The sequence below is a fragment of the Equus asinus genome, chromosome 8, assembly GCF_041296235.1.
Source record: "Equus asinus isolate D_3611 breed Donkey chromosome 8, EquAss-T2T_v2, whole genome shotgun sequence".
Classification (NCBI taxonomy): domain Eukaryota; kingdom Metazoa; phylum Chordata; class Mammalia; order Perissodactyla; family Equidae; genus Equus; species Equus asinus.
The window spans coordinates 7,495,191-7,509,073 of NC_091797.1; the positions used below are offsets into that span (position 1 = coordinate 7,495,191).

General features: G+C 35.8%; 1 protein-coding gene across 5 annotated transcripts in view; it reads right to left on the bottom strand.

The window, feature by feature from the left end:
- Positions 1–13,883, bottom strand: part of PHF3 (PHD finger protein 3) — a 76,306-nt gene that overhangs the window by 3,029 nt on the left and 59,394 nt on the right. For all 5 annotated transcript variants that reach the window (XM_044776944.2, XM_044776942.2, XM_044776939.2 and 2 more), the window contains 9 exons: positions 11,989–12,133; positions 11,750–11,906; positions 10,401–10,517; positions 8,571–8,702; positions 7,873–8,008; positions 4,978–5,173; positions 4,356–4,503; positions 2,281–2,370; positions 51–246 (listed from right to left, as the gene is read on the bottom strand). In XM_044776944.2, coding sequence (XP_044632879.1) covers positions 51–246; positions 2,281–2,370; positions 4,356–4,503; positions 4,978–5,173; positions 7,873–8,008; positions 8,571–8,702; positions 10,401–10,517; positions 11,750–11,906; positions 11,989–12,133 — 1,317 coding nt within the window. The remainder of the gene's footprint in view (positions 1–50; positions 247–2,280; positions 2,371–4,355; positions 4,504–4,977; positions 5,174–7,872; positions 8,009–8,570; positions 8,703–10,400; positions 10,518–11,749; positions 11,907–11,988; positions 12,134–13,883) is intronic.

Sequence of the window (13,883 nt, forward strand, 5' to 3'; positions counted from 1 at the left end):
CACCTCCCACTTCATTTTATTCATACTCTAGTATTAAAATGTATACCTACCAGGTCCATCAAAAGGCACAAGAGGGTGTGGAATTTTATCTGCAGCACCCAAAGGAATAAGGTACATATCTTTAACCTGCTTCATGTTGTTAGCAGCTACTCCATAGCGCTTTCTGCTGCTGAAGTATGCAAACAGCAAAGTATAAGAAATCTGATCTTCTTCAGTTACGGGTGTGAAGCGAACCACACAAATTTCCTATTCAAGAAAATAACAAACGGTTATTTAAAATAATAACCCAAACAACAGCTTGGTTTTAAACATCATTTCTCAATTAGTAATAATCTATTGAATTTTACAATGATGATTAATAAGTAACTGGTTTACCAACTTAAATGCAGATAAGAATACTCAAAAGGAAACAACTCTTAGGGAAAGATCTTTGCTGATCCATTGATGGATTTGTTTTATCTGAAGGTGTCCCGTAAGAAATTGAGTCCCAAGGTAATTATATTTGCTCAAGGTGACACATTTGTCAGTGGCAGAGAAGATATTTAAACCCATGTCTTTTGATATCTCTATTATATCTTCACACCCAACATTATAACCTCCACAAAGGGCTGCCTGTGTTTTCGGCACACTGCAAATTAACGGCACCCACTCACAGCACCCTACCATGTACACACTGACACAGACACACAAATCCACTGGGTTTGAATTTAGATATAAAGGGGGATGGGTGAAACGACCTCAAATACATAAAGGCCGTCAATTTTGTAAAATCATATGACTGACTGAGGAACTTATTTGCTTGCCACTGGGCTCTTGGCTTTGTTTCAAATAGAAAAGACAGTATCGATTTGGTATTAACATAGTAGTGCAAAGAAAATGGATGCTTTTTCGTGAAGGTATACAGTCAAAATAGGGAGAGCCAGATCTGTCGCAAAGCCTAAAGTGACGCAAGATCCTAGAGAAAACATGTGCGTGAAGGAGCTGAACTACGGCTCTAGCTTTTATAAAAGGTCTGTCATGTAAACTGCCCTCTTTCAGAGGTAACAACTATTCGTGCACTTCAGTCAGCTCCAGACGGAGGTACATTATACGGTGTCAGGCAGTAATATATGGGTAGATCAAGAGTGATTCCCAAAACGTCCAAGAATACTAACTACTTGCCCGTGACTTTTGCTGTCATCAGAAAGTGACAGCAAAGAAATGCAGTAACTCTTTGAACAGAGCTTCAAAGTCTATTTGTATCCTAACACTGTATCAACTTAAATTCTAAAATCTATATTGGAAAAAAATATTCTTTTCAGCTTAAGATCGATCATCCATTTTGGATTATTTGAGACTCCTAACCGTATCTTAAGAAAGAGATAAAAAATTAATGTTCCCTCAAGATTTATTTTTTGAATGTCTATAAACATGCTAGGTACTATCATCTTCAGAGGGAAGACGATTTCTTCTAATGATTAACTTTTCCTGTGGAGTACTGTTCTATGAGTTAAAAAATGATAGAAAATACAGAGAGAGAAAAGAAAAAGAGAAATATTATTGTGATGGAGGCTACTAACTACCTCCCAGTATCTCCTCTCCTCCTCTCTTCCTCCTACAAAGATAAGTCCTTCCCTTCTACCTGGGCGCACAGCCGTTCCCAGCCCCATGAGGAGCTGTGTAAGCAAGGCTGGGTGACTAAATGCTTGCCAACAGAAGTGAAACAACAACTGCAATTCTAGGCCTAGCTGTTAAAAGCACAGGATGAGCATTCTTCATTTTTATCCACTTGGTGCTGATAAGTCAGCTTGCACCATGTTTGGCTGATAAGGGCGACAGTCTTGGAAATTGCAAAATACAAGATCTTCAGAAGGAGCCTGGTCCCTGAAGGGTCTTGTAGAACCAGAGCCACCTGGCCACCCTGAACGACCATAACAGAAAAACAAACTTCTGTTTTCTTTGAGCCACTGTATTCTAGGGTCTTTCTGCTGCAGCAGTTGAACCTATGCCCTAACTAAACTAAATGTCTATAATCCAAATAGGCAAACTTCAAGGATGTATCTCAAAACTTATTCTAAAACATTTCTTCCAAAACTCTGACAGAAGTCACTGAGAGAGCATATCAGAAGGAAAAAAACCCACAGAAGGAAAGCTGACTGTCCTGAGCCTTAGCAAATAGCTGTAGCTCAGTCCTGTCGGCATCTTAAGTAGATGAGAATGTGCACCGGCTCCCTCTCCGGGGCACCTTGCATAACGACTCTCAGCGGTTTACTTCTCAAACATGTCCTCATGCGTCCTTACCTTGGTTCCTGAAGCTTTAATTTTTTCCACATAATCCCAAACTGTCTGAGGTGATATCCTGCCTCCTACTTGAATACTATCTGGTAGATCCTGCGGTAAAAAATGAAGGTGGTCAATGTATACAGAATATCTTTACTACAATATTCATACTTCATACAAATTCAGCTCTAAGACTAATTTGAAATGGCAATAAAAACCAAGTACACAAAAAGACTACGAAATGCGTCAGGGAACAGATCAAAGTACAGGGACAGCAATTAGGCTTTTCCTCCAGCGTCATCTCCAAATGACTGAGGTGGGTGCCCAAAACAGTTAAGAAAGACTCTGAGGTCATGTCAGTTCTCAGCAGAAAAGACAGGCACAGAGAAGGAAGGGTGGTAAGCACCCCACACTCACAATCCAGGAAGAGCACAACAGTCTTCAGAACATGAGGGAGCCTGGAGAGCATGCCCCAGTCCTGCTTTTCAGGGTGCTAGTAGGCAGGGGTAGGCCTCAATCACTAACAGCTGGATTTCGGATGTTACTGAGTGGAATTACAGAGTAAATTTTTTCAGAGAACAGAATAACATTGTAATAATGCCAGCTTCTTTTTTTTTAAAAAGGCACAATCTTTCTGAAAACAGAAGACTATACATAAAATCAAGAACTGTGCAATTAAGAATATTTAAAACTTTAATCAGTATCTATTTTTTCCATGAAAACAGAAAAATCATAAAAAGTATAATTAATTGATATTAAATTCAATTAAGTTTATTTAAATTATTAATTGCTTTAAGTATTTTATTTCAAATTTTAGTCCAAATCAAACTAAAAATAAGAGAAAGAAGTGGCGTTCTGGAAAGCAACCATATAGACACTGGTTCAGAAAAGAGAACAGTTTTGTTTAAAAATCAAAAGGTTCCCATAGTTCAGGACTTAATTCTCCATTTAAAAGAAGAACTGCCTTCACCATGGACTAACCAAAGTCTAAATTTCTAAAGAGATTTGTTCAAAAACAAGGACACCATGGGTCCATTTAATTTTTCTCTTATAAAATAGGCATTTCTGAAGTATTATTTGCCAACCAAACTATACGTAAAAGTAATAATTAGTTGTTTATTAATCAAAAGCACAACTGCTAAACAAACTGATCAACATTAGATAAGCAACATTACATTGCGTTAAACTAATTTCAGTCTAATACAAAGAAAAGTAAAGTTTAGGGTAGTCTTAAAAGGAACAGGCATATATTTAATTTAGGGTTTTGAAATACTGAAAAGAATTTTTTAAAAAACTTCTGCCTTTATGGTCAGCAGACCGAGAATGAAGGAAAAGGCTAATGTTAGACATAAACATAATTTACAGCAAATATAATTTCAACAAAAATACAGTACACATGCACTGATTTATTTTTCTTCTGCATAAACACAGAAAAATGCAAACTTTCTTCGAAACAGTTAAAAAATGTCATACTTTCTCATTTGTCATAATATGGTAATATTACAGCTGCTTATTTTCCATCAATATTGCATAACAGTCCCTTCCTATTCCCTCAGGTATAAAACCAACCAAGGGCACCACTGCAGCAGCTGTGGTCACTGGTCTCCTGGGACTGTCAACTAGCTGTAAACTTTCCGCTACGGTCTGTATCTTGTTCACAGAAACGGGCAGGTAAGAACTACGGCCATGAAGCTGGGAAACACAAGCAGTAGGGAACCAGAAGACTTGCGAACAGTGAGGAATCTTCCTGCCAGGCTAACATTGGAGGCCATAAGTATGTCAACTGTTTTTGTAAATCTGTATCTAAAGATACAGACTCCAATTTTCAATTCTCTGACACAGTGAAGTTACATCTTGGAAAGGGTGTAGGAGAGATGGATTTAATACTTTCAGAGCACAGTCTTCGACAGTTCGAAAATGCCATTTGTGAATTCCTAATTCCATTAACTGAACAGTTTAAGGATCACTGTCAATAAGTATTTTTTATTATGAATGAAAGAAATACTTTATTATTTTATTATGTTGTTTCCTTGCTTACTCCTTTTAGAAACACATATGTCAATCCAGGCACACAAGGGCAGGAAAGTTCACAGTACCTCCGTCAAGTACTCAGGGGAGCCAGACACTGGGTAAGCTTTGGTAACGAATTTTGCCACAGAAGGCATGTTGATAAAACCCTTCCAGATGAAGTTCAATCGAGCCAGGAAGGTAGACTCAACTTCCACAGTTCCAGGCATCTCTGGACTAAAAGATGACATTAAAATGTTTTCAGTCTAAAGATATGCTCATGAATAAATGCATTTTCCACTTAGTCATCAATTATTTCTATTTTATAAAGGCTATCGGAGCTTCTATTTTCACTTTATAAAATTATTTTCATATTTATACGGTCATATTTTACAAAGAGATCCCTCTTGATTGGCTTAGATGGACTAAGGTCCAGAGAAGTGCAAGTAATTTTTCTTTAATGACCTATCTCCTGCCTCTTGGGACTAACATAATTAAAGGGAATTTTAATGTCAAGTCCCCATACACTCAAATTTCTAAACTAACTTTCAGAATCATTCTTTCATCTCAGTTAGAGTATAGGAAGATACAGTTACTTTCTCAAAAGAAAGGTTCCTAAGACATATGCCACTTTTCTGTTTTTGAAGACCTCCAAGTATAACTTCACAAAGATCTATAATGATTATTATAGAAATAATAAGAGAAAATTACCGAGGAGCAGGTGAGAAGGTTGACTTCGGAGACTCTTGTTTCTCCTCTTCAAAAAATTCAGAAGCCAAAATATTTGAGGTTGAAGACAATGCATCTGCTATACTTTCCGCTTCATTGTCTGAATGTTTACGAGATACTCCAACAACCACCTTCACTTTTTTTGGAGAAAGATCATCTACAGGTGGTGCCATTCGACCTAACAGAAGACACCAAAATAAACCATTTTTGTAAACTAAAATTTCTATAACTTCATCCTCTTTCACTTCTAGTTATTCCATTTCCCTGACTGAATTGTTGCATAACCATACATTTCCTGGGGTAATTGCTAAGTATCATTTTTCATACTGAGTTAGATTACACCTCTCTGACTGATGTGAAAAATTAGGAAAAGAGGATGTTAAAAACTCAAGACAAGGGGCCGGCCCCATGGCCGAGTGGTTAAGTTCCCGCGCTCCACTTCAGTGGCCCAGGGTTTCACCAGTTCGGATCCTGGGCACGGACATGGCACTACTCATTAGCCCATGTTGAGGTGGCGTCCCACATACCACAACTAGAAGGACCCACAATTAAAATATACAACTATGTACTTGGGGGGTTTGGGGAGAAAAAGCAGAAGAAAAAAAAAAAAAAACTCAGACAAGCTGAAATGGAAACATTATAACTAGAAGCTAAAATAGGTTTCTTGATTCCCTAGCAAAATTTTTTTAAGTAAACTACACCAAACTCCAAATCTTGAGAAGTAACTTGAAGAAGTGAGTAAACCAAATATATATCCTACCCTGTGTTACACACAGCAGCAGTTCATGACATACATCCACAGTGCACTGCTACTTAGTCACTGAACAGGAAAAGTTTAGTAAAGTTTAGAAAACGATATTGGTTTTAGGCTATAGCATCAAGAAGGAAAAATCACTCAAAACTTTCTGAAAATAGGTCAAGTCTAGTAGTATTTAACATGTTTTTGTGTGCTACTATTACACTTGCTGAAATATTACAGAAATTACTAAAATTAATAGAAATAACAGAGTATTTTTCAAGATTTTTCCCAGACAAAACAACTAAATGGGTGTACTTAAAACTACTACTACACGTGGATAGCTTTCTTTAGGGATAACAATGTCTAAAATCACACTGCCCTCTGCGACATTACCATTGTACAGATTGTAAAATATGCAAACAAATTTAATTTTGAGAAGATACGATTATTTTCATTATAGGAAAATTACTTCATTTATAATACATTTCATCTAGTCCCTAGTACAACGATGGAAGGCAGCATATCAACTAACCCGAAGAATTTTTCACGTTACTGAACAAGGTACATATCATTCCTTTAGCATATACTACAGCAAAAAAATAAAAATTGAGAGCCACACCTCTAGAGTTGTAAAAAAACTCTTGACCCCCCATCATTACCAATAAACTGAACATAAACTTAAACTCTTCCTTAACACACCCCAATTTCTTATGCCCTAATTCAATCAGTCTCCAACATCTGTCACTATTACCTAACTTGAGTATCTCAAAGCCTCTGGTTATTTCCATCTCCAACGCTACGACTCTAATCAAAATATCTCCATCTCCCACTTGGACTAGTGTAGAGGCCTCCTATCTAGTCTCTCTCTTTTCTCTCTCGGCTTCTTCCACGGTAATCTCTACTCAAGAGAGATCTTCATAAAATTCCAATCTCATCATTCCTCTCCTAAAAACCTTCAAGAGCTATCCACTGCTCTTAGATAAAGAACCAAAATCTTTAATGTGGCCTCCAAAAGTAGATTTTCAGCATTTTTTATCGTGATCTGTAAAGTAATATTTTCTATCATGATCTAGGACTTACACACACACACACTTTTGTGTGTATGTGCATGCATGCATGCATGTCTGTATATATATGTATGTATTTTTTTGTTTTATATAAGTAACTGGAAGTGAAGTTTCACAAAGCCATACTTATAAGCGCAGTTCATCATATTTTCTATTCTGTTCTTGTTTTTCAAAACGCTAGCTACTACTTACACTAAAGTGATTTCACCACTACCAGTAAGTTGTAATCTGATTTAAAAGGCAATGGATGTAAGACATTATAAAATCTGATTTCTAAATCTCTCTTCAAACAAATCACATGCCTCTTTCCTCTTCTTGAATTCAGTTCAAGCTCCTGCCATTCCCAGTATCTAGAATGGTCTTCCCCTCTCTTTCCAGGCACACTTCTCAACCTTCATGTCTCAGCTTAAATGTCAATTCCCCAGCCAAGCGGTCTCTAAGGCCCCGCATAGGCGAGGTCTTCCTGCAAGCTAAATTCACTTGTAACAACTATACTGTACTTCTGTAACTCAAAGCATCACCTGCCTGTCTTTCCCACTAGACTATGGTTTCTCTTAAGCCTGGATAACATCTAAGTTTTTCACCACTATATTCTCTAACACCAGCAAAGTACCTGGCAAGGAGTAAGATCTCGATAAATATTTATTGAATGAATGACCAAAGATAAGAATACTAGAGAAAACGTCATTTCTGATTTGTTTCATTTGGTATATATAACAATAAAATACAAATGTTATTTCCCGCCTTCACTTAGTAAATGACAGTACCATCACCACTGCCCACAACTTCCAACGTCTATTCTAATGGTTAAATTCTAGTCATTTGACCCTGGGTTGCTAAAGTTCAGGTCTTATATAATACAATTAATTCTAGATGGTAAAGTACACTACAGTATCAAACTATAACCCAACCCTGAAGACCAGTCACACAAAACATGTGCTACTCCTCAAAGGGAGTGAGTGGGGGCTTCACCACCAATACTGGGAAAACAAAAGCCTACTTACATTACAAATACAAGCATCTCCCTTTCAAAATGAAAGCGACATTTTAGGAAGAAAAATTTCCAATTACCTATGCAAATTTTGCAGTTAAGATCAAAAAGATGCTGTCTGTGTTGACTAGTGGTATCTTTAGACATTGAGTCAACCTCTTCTTTCTGTTTTTCAGATCCTTCTGTCTTCTCCAATGACTTATTAGCTGCAGGTTCCTAACAGCAGTGAAAGTAAAAATTAGTTTCAGCAGATAAAATTTGGCCTCAACTATTAAAATCAACTTCTATTTCGTACTGATATTTTTCCAAAATGAAACTGTTCCATTCATAGGTTTTCTTTAAAAAGTAAATGCTAGATTATGATTTAAAATGCAGCAAAAATTTAAACATTCCTCATTCTTCCAGGCCTCTAACAAGATTTCATATTATTTCCCCACTGATATTTGAAAATGAGAAAATCTGCACCAGCTTTCAAACTACAGTCTGCATAAGAAGCACCTACAGATTTCTAGGCCTACTAAGGAATTAGCTAAGTCATAAAAACCCCAGGAATCTACATTTTAACAAGTGTGTAACCAGTGCCTGTGATGCAGATAGTCTGCACACTACATACAGAGAAACAATAAACACTCTCAAAAAAACATTAAACCAATAAAATACACTACTTTAAAATACACACATTTTTAAAAATTCTTTCTACTTTAAGAACATTAGGCAAATAAACCTTTCTGAATGCTGTTTTGAGCACTATAAAACATGACATTTTTATTATCTTTACCTGAATCTCCATGGCTGCTTCCTGTTCTTTCATTGGGGCATCACTCTCAATCTCTATTTCACCTTTATGAGTTATTTTTGTGATGGGTCGTCTTTCCACTTCTCTCTGCTCTTTCTCAATCATCTCTATAGTCTAACAGGAAATATTTTGAAGAAATACTTCATGACTAAAAATATATATTTATAGCTTTAAGTAACGGTTAAGAACTTATCTCAAAATAAAAGCATCAACACAGATGATTTTAATCTTTAGGTCGTCTCTCAAACAACCAACATATACTGGGCACTTATATACGCCCGAGATGGTTTTAAGTGCTGGGGTTATAAGAATTAGACCCCATACCTCAGCCTGGTGAAGTTCACATGTACTCTAACCAGAGGTAATTGAAGTGCAATGTAATTTGCAAAGTGATGAAAGAGGATATTTATATTTACAATTTACTTTCTGATTTAGCATCCTAGCAGCTGCCACCGGTAAATGAGAACTGTCTTCCTCTTCCATCCCTAACCTGATGTCCTAACATCCTCCACAGTAGCAGAAGTTTACCCCAACACCAACAATTACCAGGTAGGCCCCTAGCCTCTGTCTCCTGACTGAGCACACTTTGTGGCAGTGATAATTCACAGTTGAACAAGCTCAGCAACAAATCATAATAATTAAGCAAGTGTAACAAGAACTAGTAAAAGATAACTGTGAGTGGGAGGGATTAAGGAAGGTAAAGATGAATTCGGTCATTTATCTCGCCTTTGTTAAGTGCAAATCATCCTTTAAAGAAAGAAAGCAGGTACATGTCCTAAAGAAAGAATAAGTTGGTCTTCAATGCAGATGATACTTGCAGCCACAGTTTCAAAGCAGAAGAGAGGCATGTGCACATTTGGGATATGGAGAAAAGAAAAGGAGATGATAATATTTTCAAAATAAAAGAAGAGCAGAAATTACATAGGGTCAATGTAAAGAAACACGTGAATAATATATCAAATCAAGGTCTCTTGTACTTCAAACTAGACTTGGCAGGAGATCCACACGGAGGCTTCATGCCTATCACGCAAGTAAGCAGCATGGAGAAAAGAAAGGTGAAAATCATGCAGAGTTAATGTGAACTGCAAGGAACCCAGATTTTCTGGAATAAAGGGCTAATTATTCTGAGGCCATTGTAATAAAAACAGTGGATAATGTGGCTATCTCACTATCATGATAACTCTAAATAACATATTCACTTAATCTTCAAGAGTATTTCAAGTTCACACCCCCCAGCTGAAAACTCTTGGCATCAGTGACTTTCAGAATTTTTCAGTTTTAAAAATGCAGTCTGGTGCACATATTATACATGTTACATAACATTCCAGTTAGGTCTGGGACAGTGCTACTTAATTAAACACAATATTTCTGTGAATATCAACATTCAGACATGACGATTCAGGTCAGGTTTTATCAATAAACTCGTTACAGGGAAAGACCTTATTCTTCAGAGCTTTTGACATTTGAAACCTTGAATAATAAGGAATTGTAAACCTGTAAAATTTTCATTCTGACAATCTGGCTCTACAAATTACCAATATTCCTAATACTTCAAACAATGCTTTTGAAAAGTGTAGACGTGATTAAGAAAAGGTGCATCTACTTTCCCATCTTTCTGATTTACAAAGTATATTAACAAAACACAAGGGAATTATGTAACCTGACAACTGGAGGAAATGAGAAAAAAGCAGCAGAGATCAGGAAAAACAAAAAGACAGAATTTAAGAAGTAGGTTAATGCAAGGTAAGTAATTAGAAGGCTGAAAAATATAGGTTTTGATATATTCAAATACATATTCAGAGATAATCTTACATGTCGGTTTTCTCTTCGTCTCCAAGCAGCTAATTCTTTAGAAGCTAGTTCTTCTGGACTCATTCGGATAAGATGATCAGGGGTTACTTCTCCTTTCAGTACTTTTTTAAATAATATCTGGAAATATTTAAAAATGGGAAAGAAAGGGGATAAAAACATTTTAAAAAGAGAGAAGCTGCTGTATAGAAACTTGTAAGAAATAAAGATGAAATCTAATTTACAAATGTTCAATGATTTACTATTACCTACTACAAAGAGAATAAATGACAGCCTTGTATTCTAGAAATTTATCATCTAAGGCAGCAAAATACACATTTCACATAAAAATCAACACATAATGGAGAAGCATGTACAATGGAACTATTATAACACCTATCCAAAAGTTGTATTAGGTCTTCCCAGGACACACTCTGTCAGAACAACCAACCGATGGTACAGCAACATGCTACATAAAACAACTTCACTCAACATGAGGCTTTACTATTTTTAAGATTTCACATGTTTAAATTTTAACAGGCTTGGAGGGGACTCCAGAGCAAAGAACCAACTGCAAAAAAGAAGCCTAAAGGAAATAAATATTTACTTATTGAAGAAAAGCTTCCAGATTATATCATCCAAGAAGTAACTGATGCCCTGGACTATCACGGCAGATTGTACAATGCAGAATTTTCTTAAGTAGCTGTTAGTATACTTCAAGAAAACACCTCAAATCACATACTACAGCAAATATCATACAAGTTGGTAAACTGATATCACTTATGTGAAAATCTTGTAAAACTTAAGCAAATATGCAAGGAGTTTGCATCCACAAACACACAGCTTTTCGATTTCCTCTAAGGCCCAAACGAGAAATCTGAGGAAAAGGATTCAATTAATGTTTACTCCACTGCTAAAAGATACTTACAACTAAAGTCATATTCAACTTAAGAAAAATGTTGTAAAATAGTTTACCAAAATATAATTAATTTTCTTAAGGAGGGTAGCTCAATCTTCACATTTAAATCAGAAGCATTAATATAGTGTTATGAATTTTGATTTAACAGAGTTTTTGAAGAACACATATAAATGAATTTTTTATAAACGAGATTAAACATGGGACATAAAGGAAAGAAAATTCACATAAATCAGGGTGAGACAGATTTAATATTTTATATTTTAGTAAACTCATTGTATAATACTAGTCGCCACTGTGCAGAATTCATAACTCGGTTCAGTAGCAAAAGACTTGTAAATTATATGGTCTCGCTCCAAGAAATAAATATACCTCTACTGTATAAAATCTTAAATCCCTATATATTCAGGAAAGTTGGAAGCATAAACATCTATAAACACGAACAAAACAGACTTACATTGTTTTTAGGATCTTTCAGATTGAACATCAAACTTCTGTATTTGTTCTTATATTTAGCATCTGTGTCCCGAAAAAAACAGAACAGCTCTTTTTCAATTTTTGTGGCAACTTTTGCTGCCTTTTCCTCTGGTACCTTCAAATTTGAGTCTGTAAGTCTTAAAATTAGAATAATTGAATTATTTTTCAAATACATGAAGCAGACATCATTCAACCTTCTGCAATGATAATGTGTGTTACCTTTTCATAAGAATGTCTTTGAGGGAATGTCTGACACTCTGTCTGATCTGGTCTGCAGAAGGCTTGGACGTAGAAGCAGGAGGAGGCACATTAGGCACTCCCTTTTCAATTTTCTTCTTTTTCATCTCTTGCCTCTCATGAGCACCTAATTTAAATAAGTATCAAAATGTATTAAACTGATTTTAAAAAGATAGTTTTCTTTTTAATGCATACTATTAGTTTATAAACAAAATTGATTGAAAATCATTATTTAGACATAAGATCAAAACTCATATTCCATATTGAAATATTCCTGACATTGAAATTCTGATCTGTGTACGATAACGGTTGTTAACCAGACTTACCGTGGTGATCATTTCATAATATAGTTATGCATCGCTTAACGACAGGGATAAGTTCTGAGAAATGCATCATTAGGCGATTTTGTTGTTGTGCAAATACCACAGAGTGTACCTACACAAATCTACACGGTATAGCCTGCTACACACCTAGGCCACATGGTACCAATCTTTTGGGACCATCATCATATATGAGGTCTGTCATTGACTAAAACGTCATGATGCAGCGCATGACTATATATAGTCATAATGATATCAAATCATTATGTTGTACACCTGAAACTAATATGTTGTCAATTATACCTCAATTAAAAAAAGGAAATTCTAATTTAAATAAATTTTAATTAGAAATTAAGTGACTAATAAAAAGTGGTCCTAAAGCTATATAATGTATATATCCTTTCCCATTTTAGATAATGGTTTTTAAAGCTGGTTATTTTTCAAATATCCACATTAATCAACTTTTAAAAAACTATTTAGAAAATTTGATCTGCACTTATTAGGTGAGCAGATAATTTAATGACCTTACTAGTACCACAAAACTGATGAATCTCCTCTGGTGTTAAACCAATTGTGCTTGATATTGTTACCCTGAGTGTTTAGCTTCTCAAATGATTTTTCAGTCCATCATTACTAATTCATGTGCATCTCCAAAATCTCAATGCCAAACATCCCACTACCCTGACCTTCAATCATACCTTATTTATTCTAGAATCTCATCATTTCAACAACTCTTAAATCTATCATTTTTACCAGTCATAGCCTCACTTTCCCACATAACCAACTTCGATTAGATAGCTACAAATAGCTGAAGAAAACCAGAGGAAAATAAACACTGGTGCTGACAGATTTCACTTTAAATCTCAAGTAGATAACTCAATCTGCTACCCTAATCCTACTAAATTTTCCTAGTAAATTTGCTCTTCCACTTTCAAAGTATCTATTTTATACTTCCTCTCCTCTCTTCTCAAACCAACGATAACTCCTTCCCCAACTTCAACCTCAACTGATTTTCTTCTCATTTCACTGAAAAAACAGAAAAATGTCAGCTATCACATCTTCCCATCACCAAATCTACTAACCCACCTGTATCCATCCAGCCTCCTACCACAGTCTTCCCTACTGTTACAATGGATGAGCTGGCCTTTTCTATGACCAACTCCTCTATGTGGATCCTGTCCTCTCTTGTCTCTTCACGGACTTTGAACTTCAACTATCAGGTCTCTCTCCTACATCAAATTCTCTCTCTCTACTGGATCATTCCTGTTAATCTAACAAACATGTTATAATATTTCATTAAAAAAAAATCCTTGACTCCACAGCCACCTCTGGCCACCACACTATTTCTGTTCCCTTTAACAGCAAAATTCCTGAAAAAGTTATCCATAATCAGTATCTCCAGTCCCTCACTTTCTATTCTTCCATGAGCCACTACATCTGGCTTTTGTCCCTACTACTCCACCAAAATCATTCTAGTCAAGGTCACCAATGATCGCCCTTTCACTAAATCACATATTTAACAATGTGTTCATCTTATTAGATGTCCAGACAGCATCT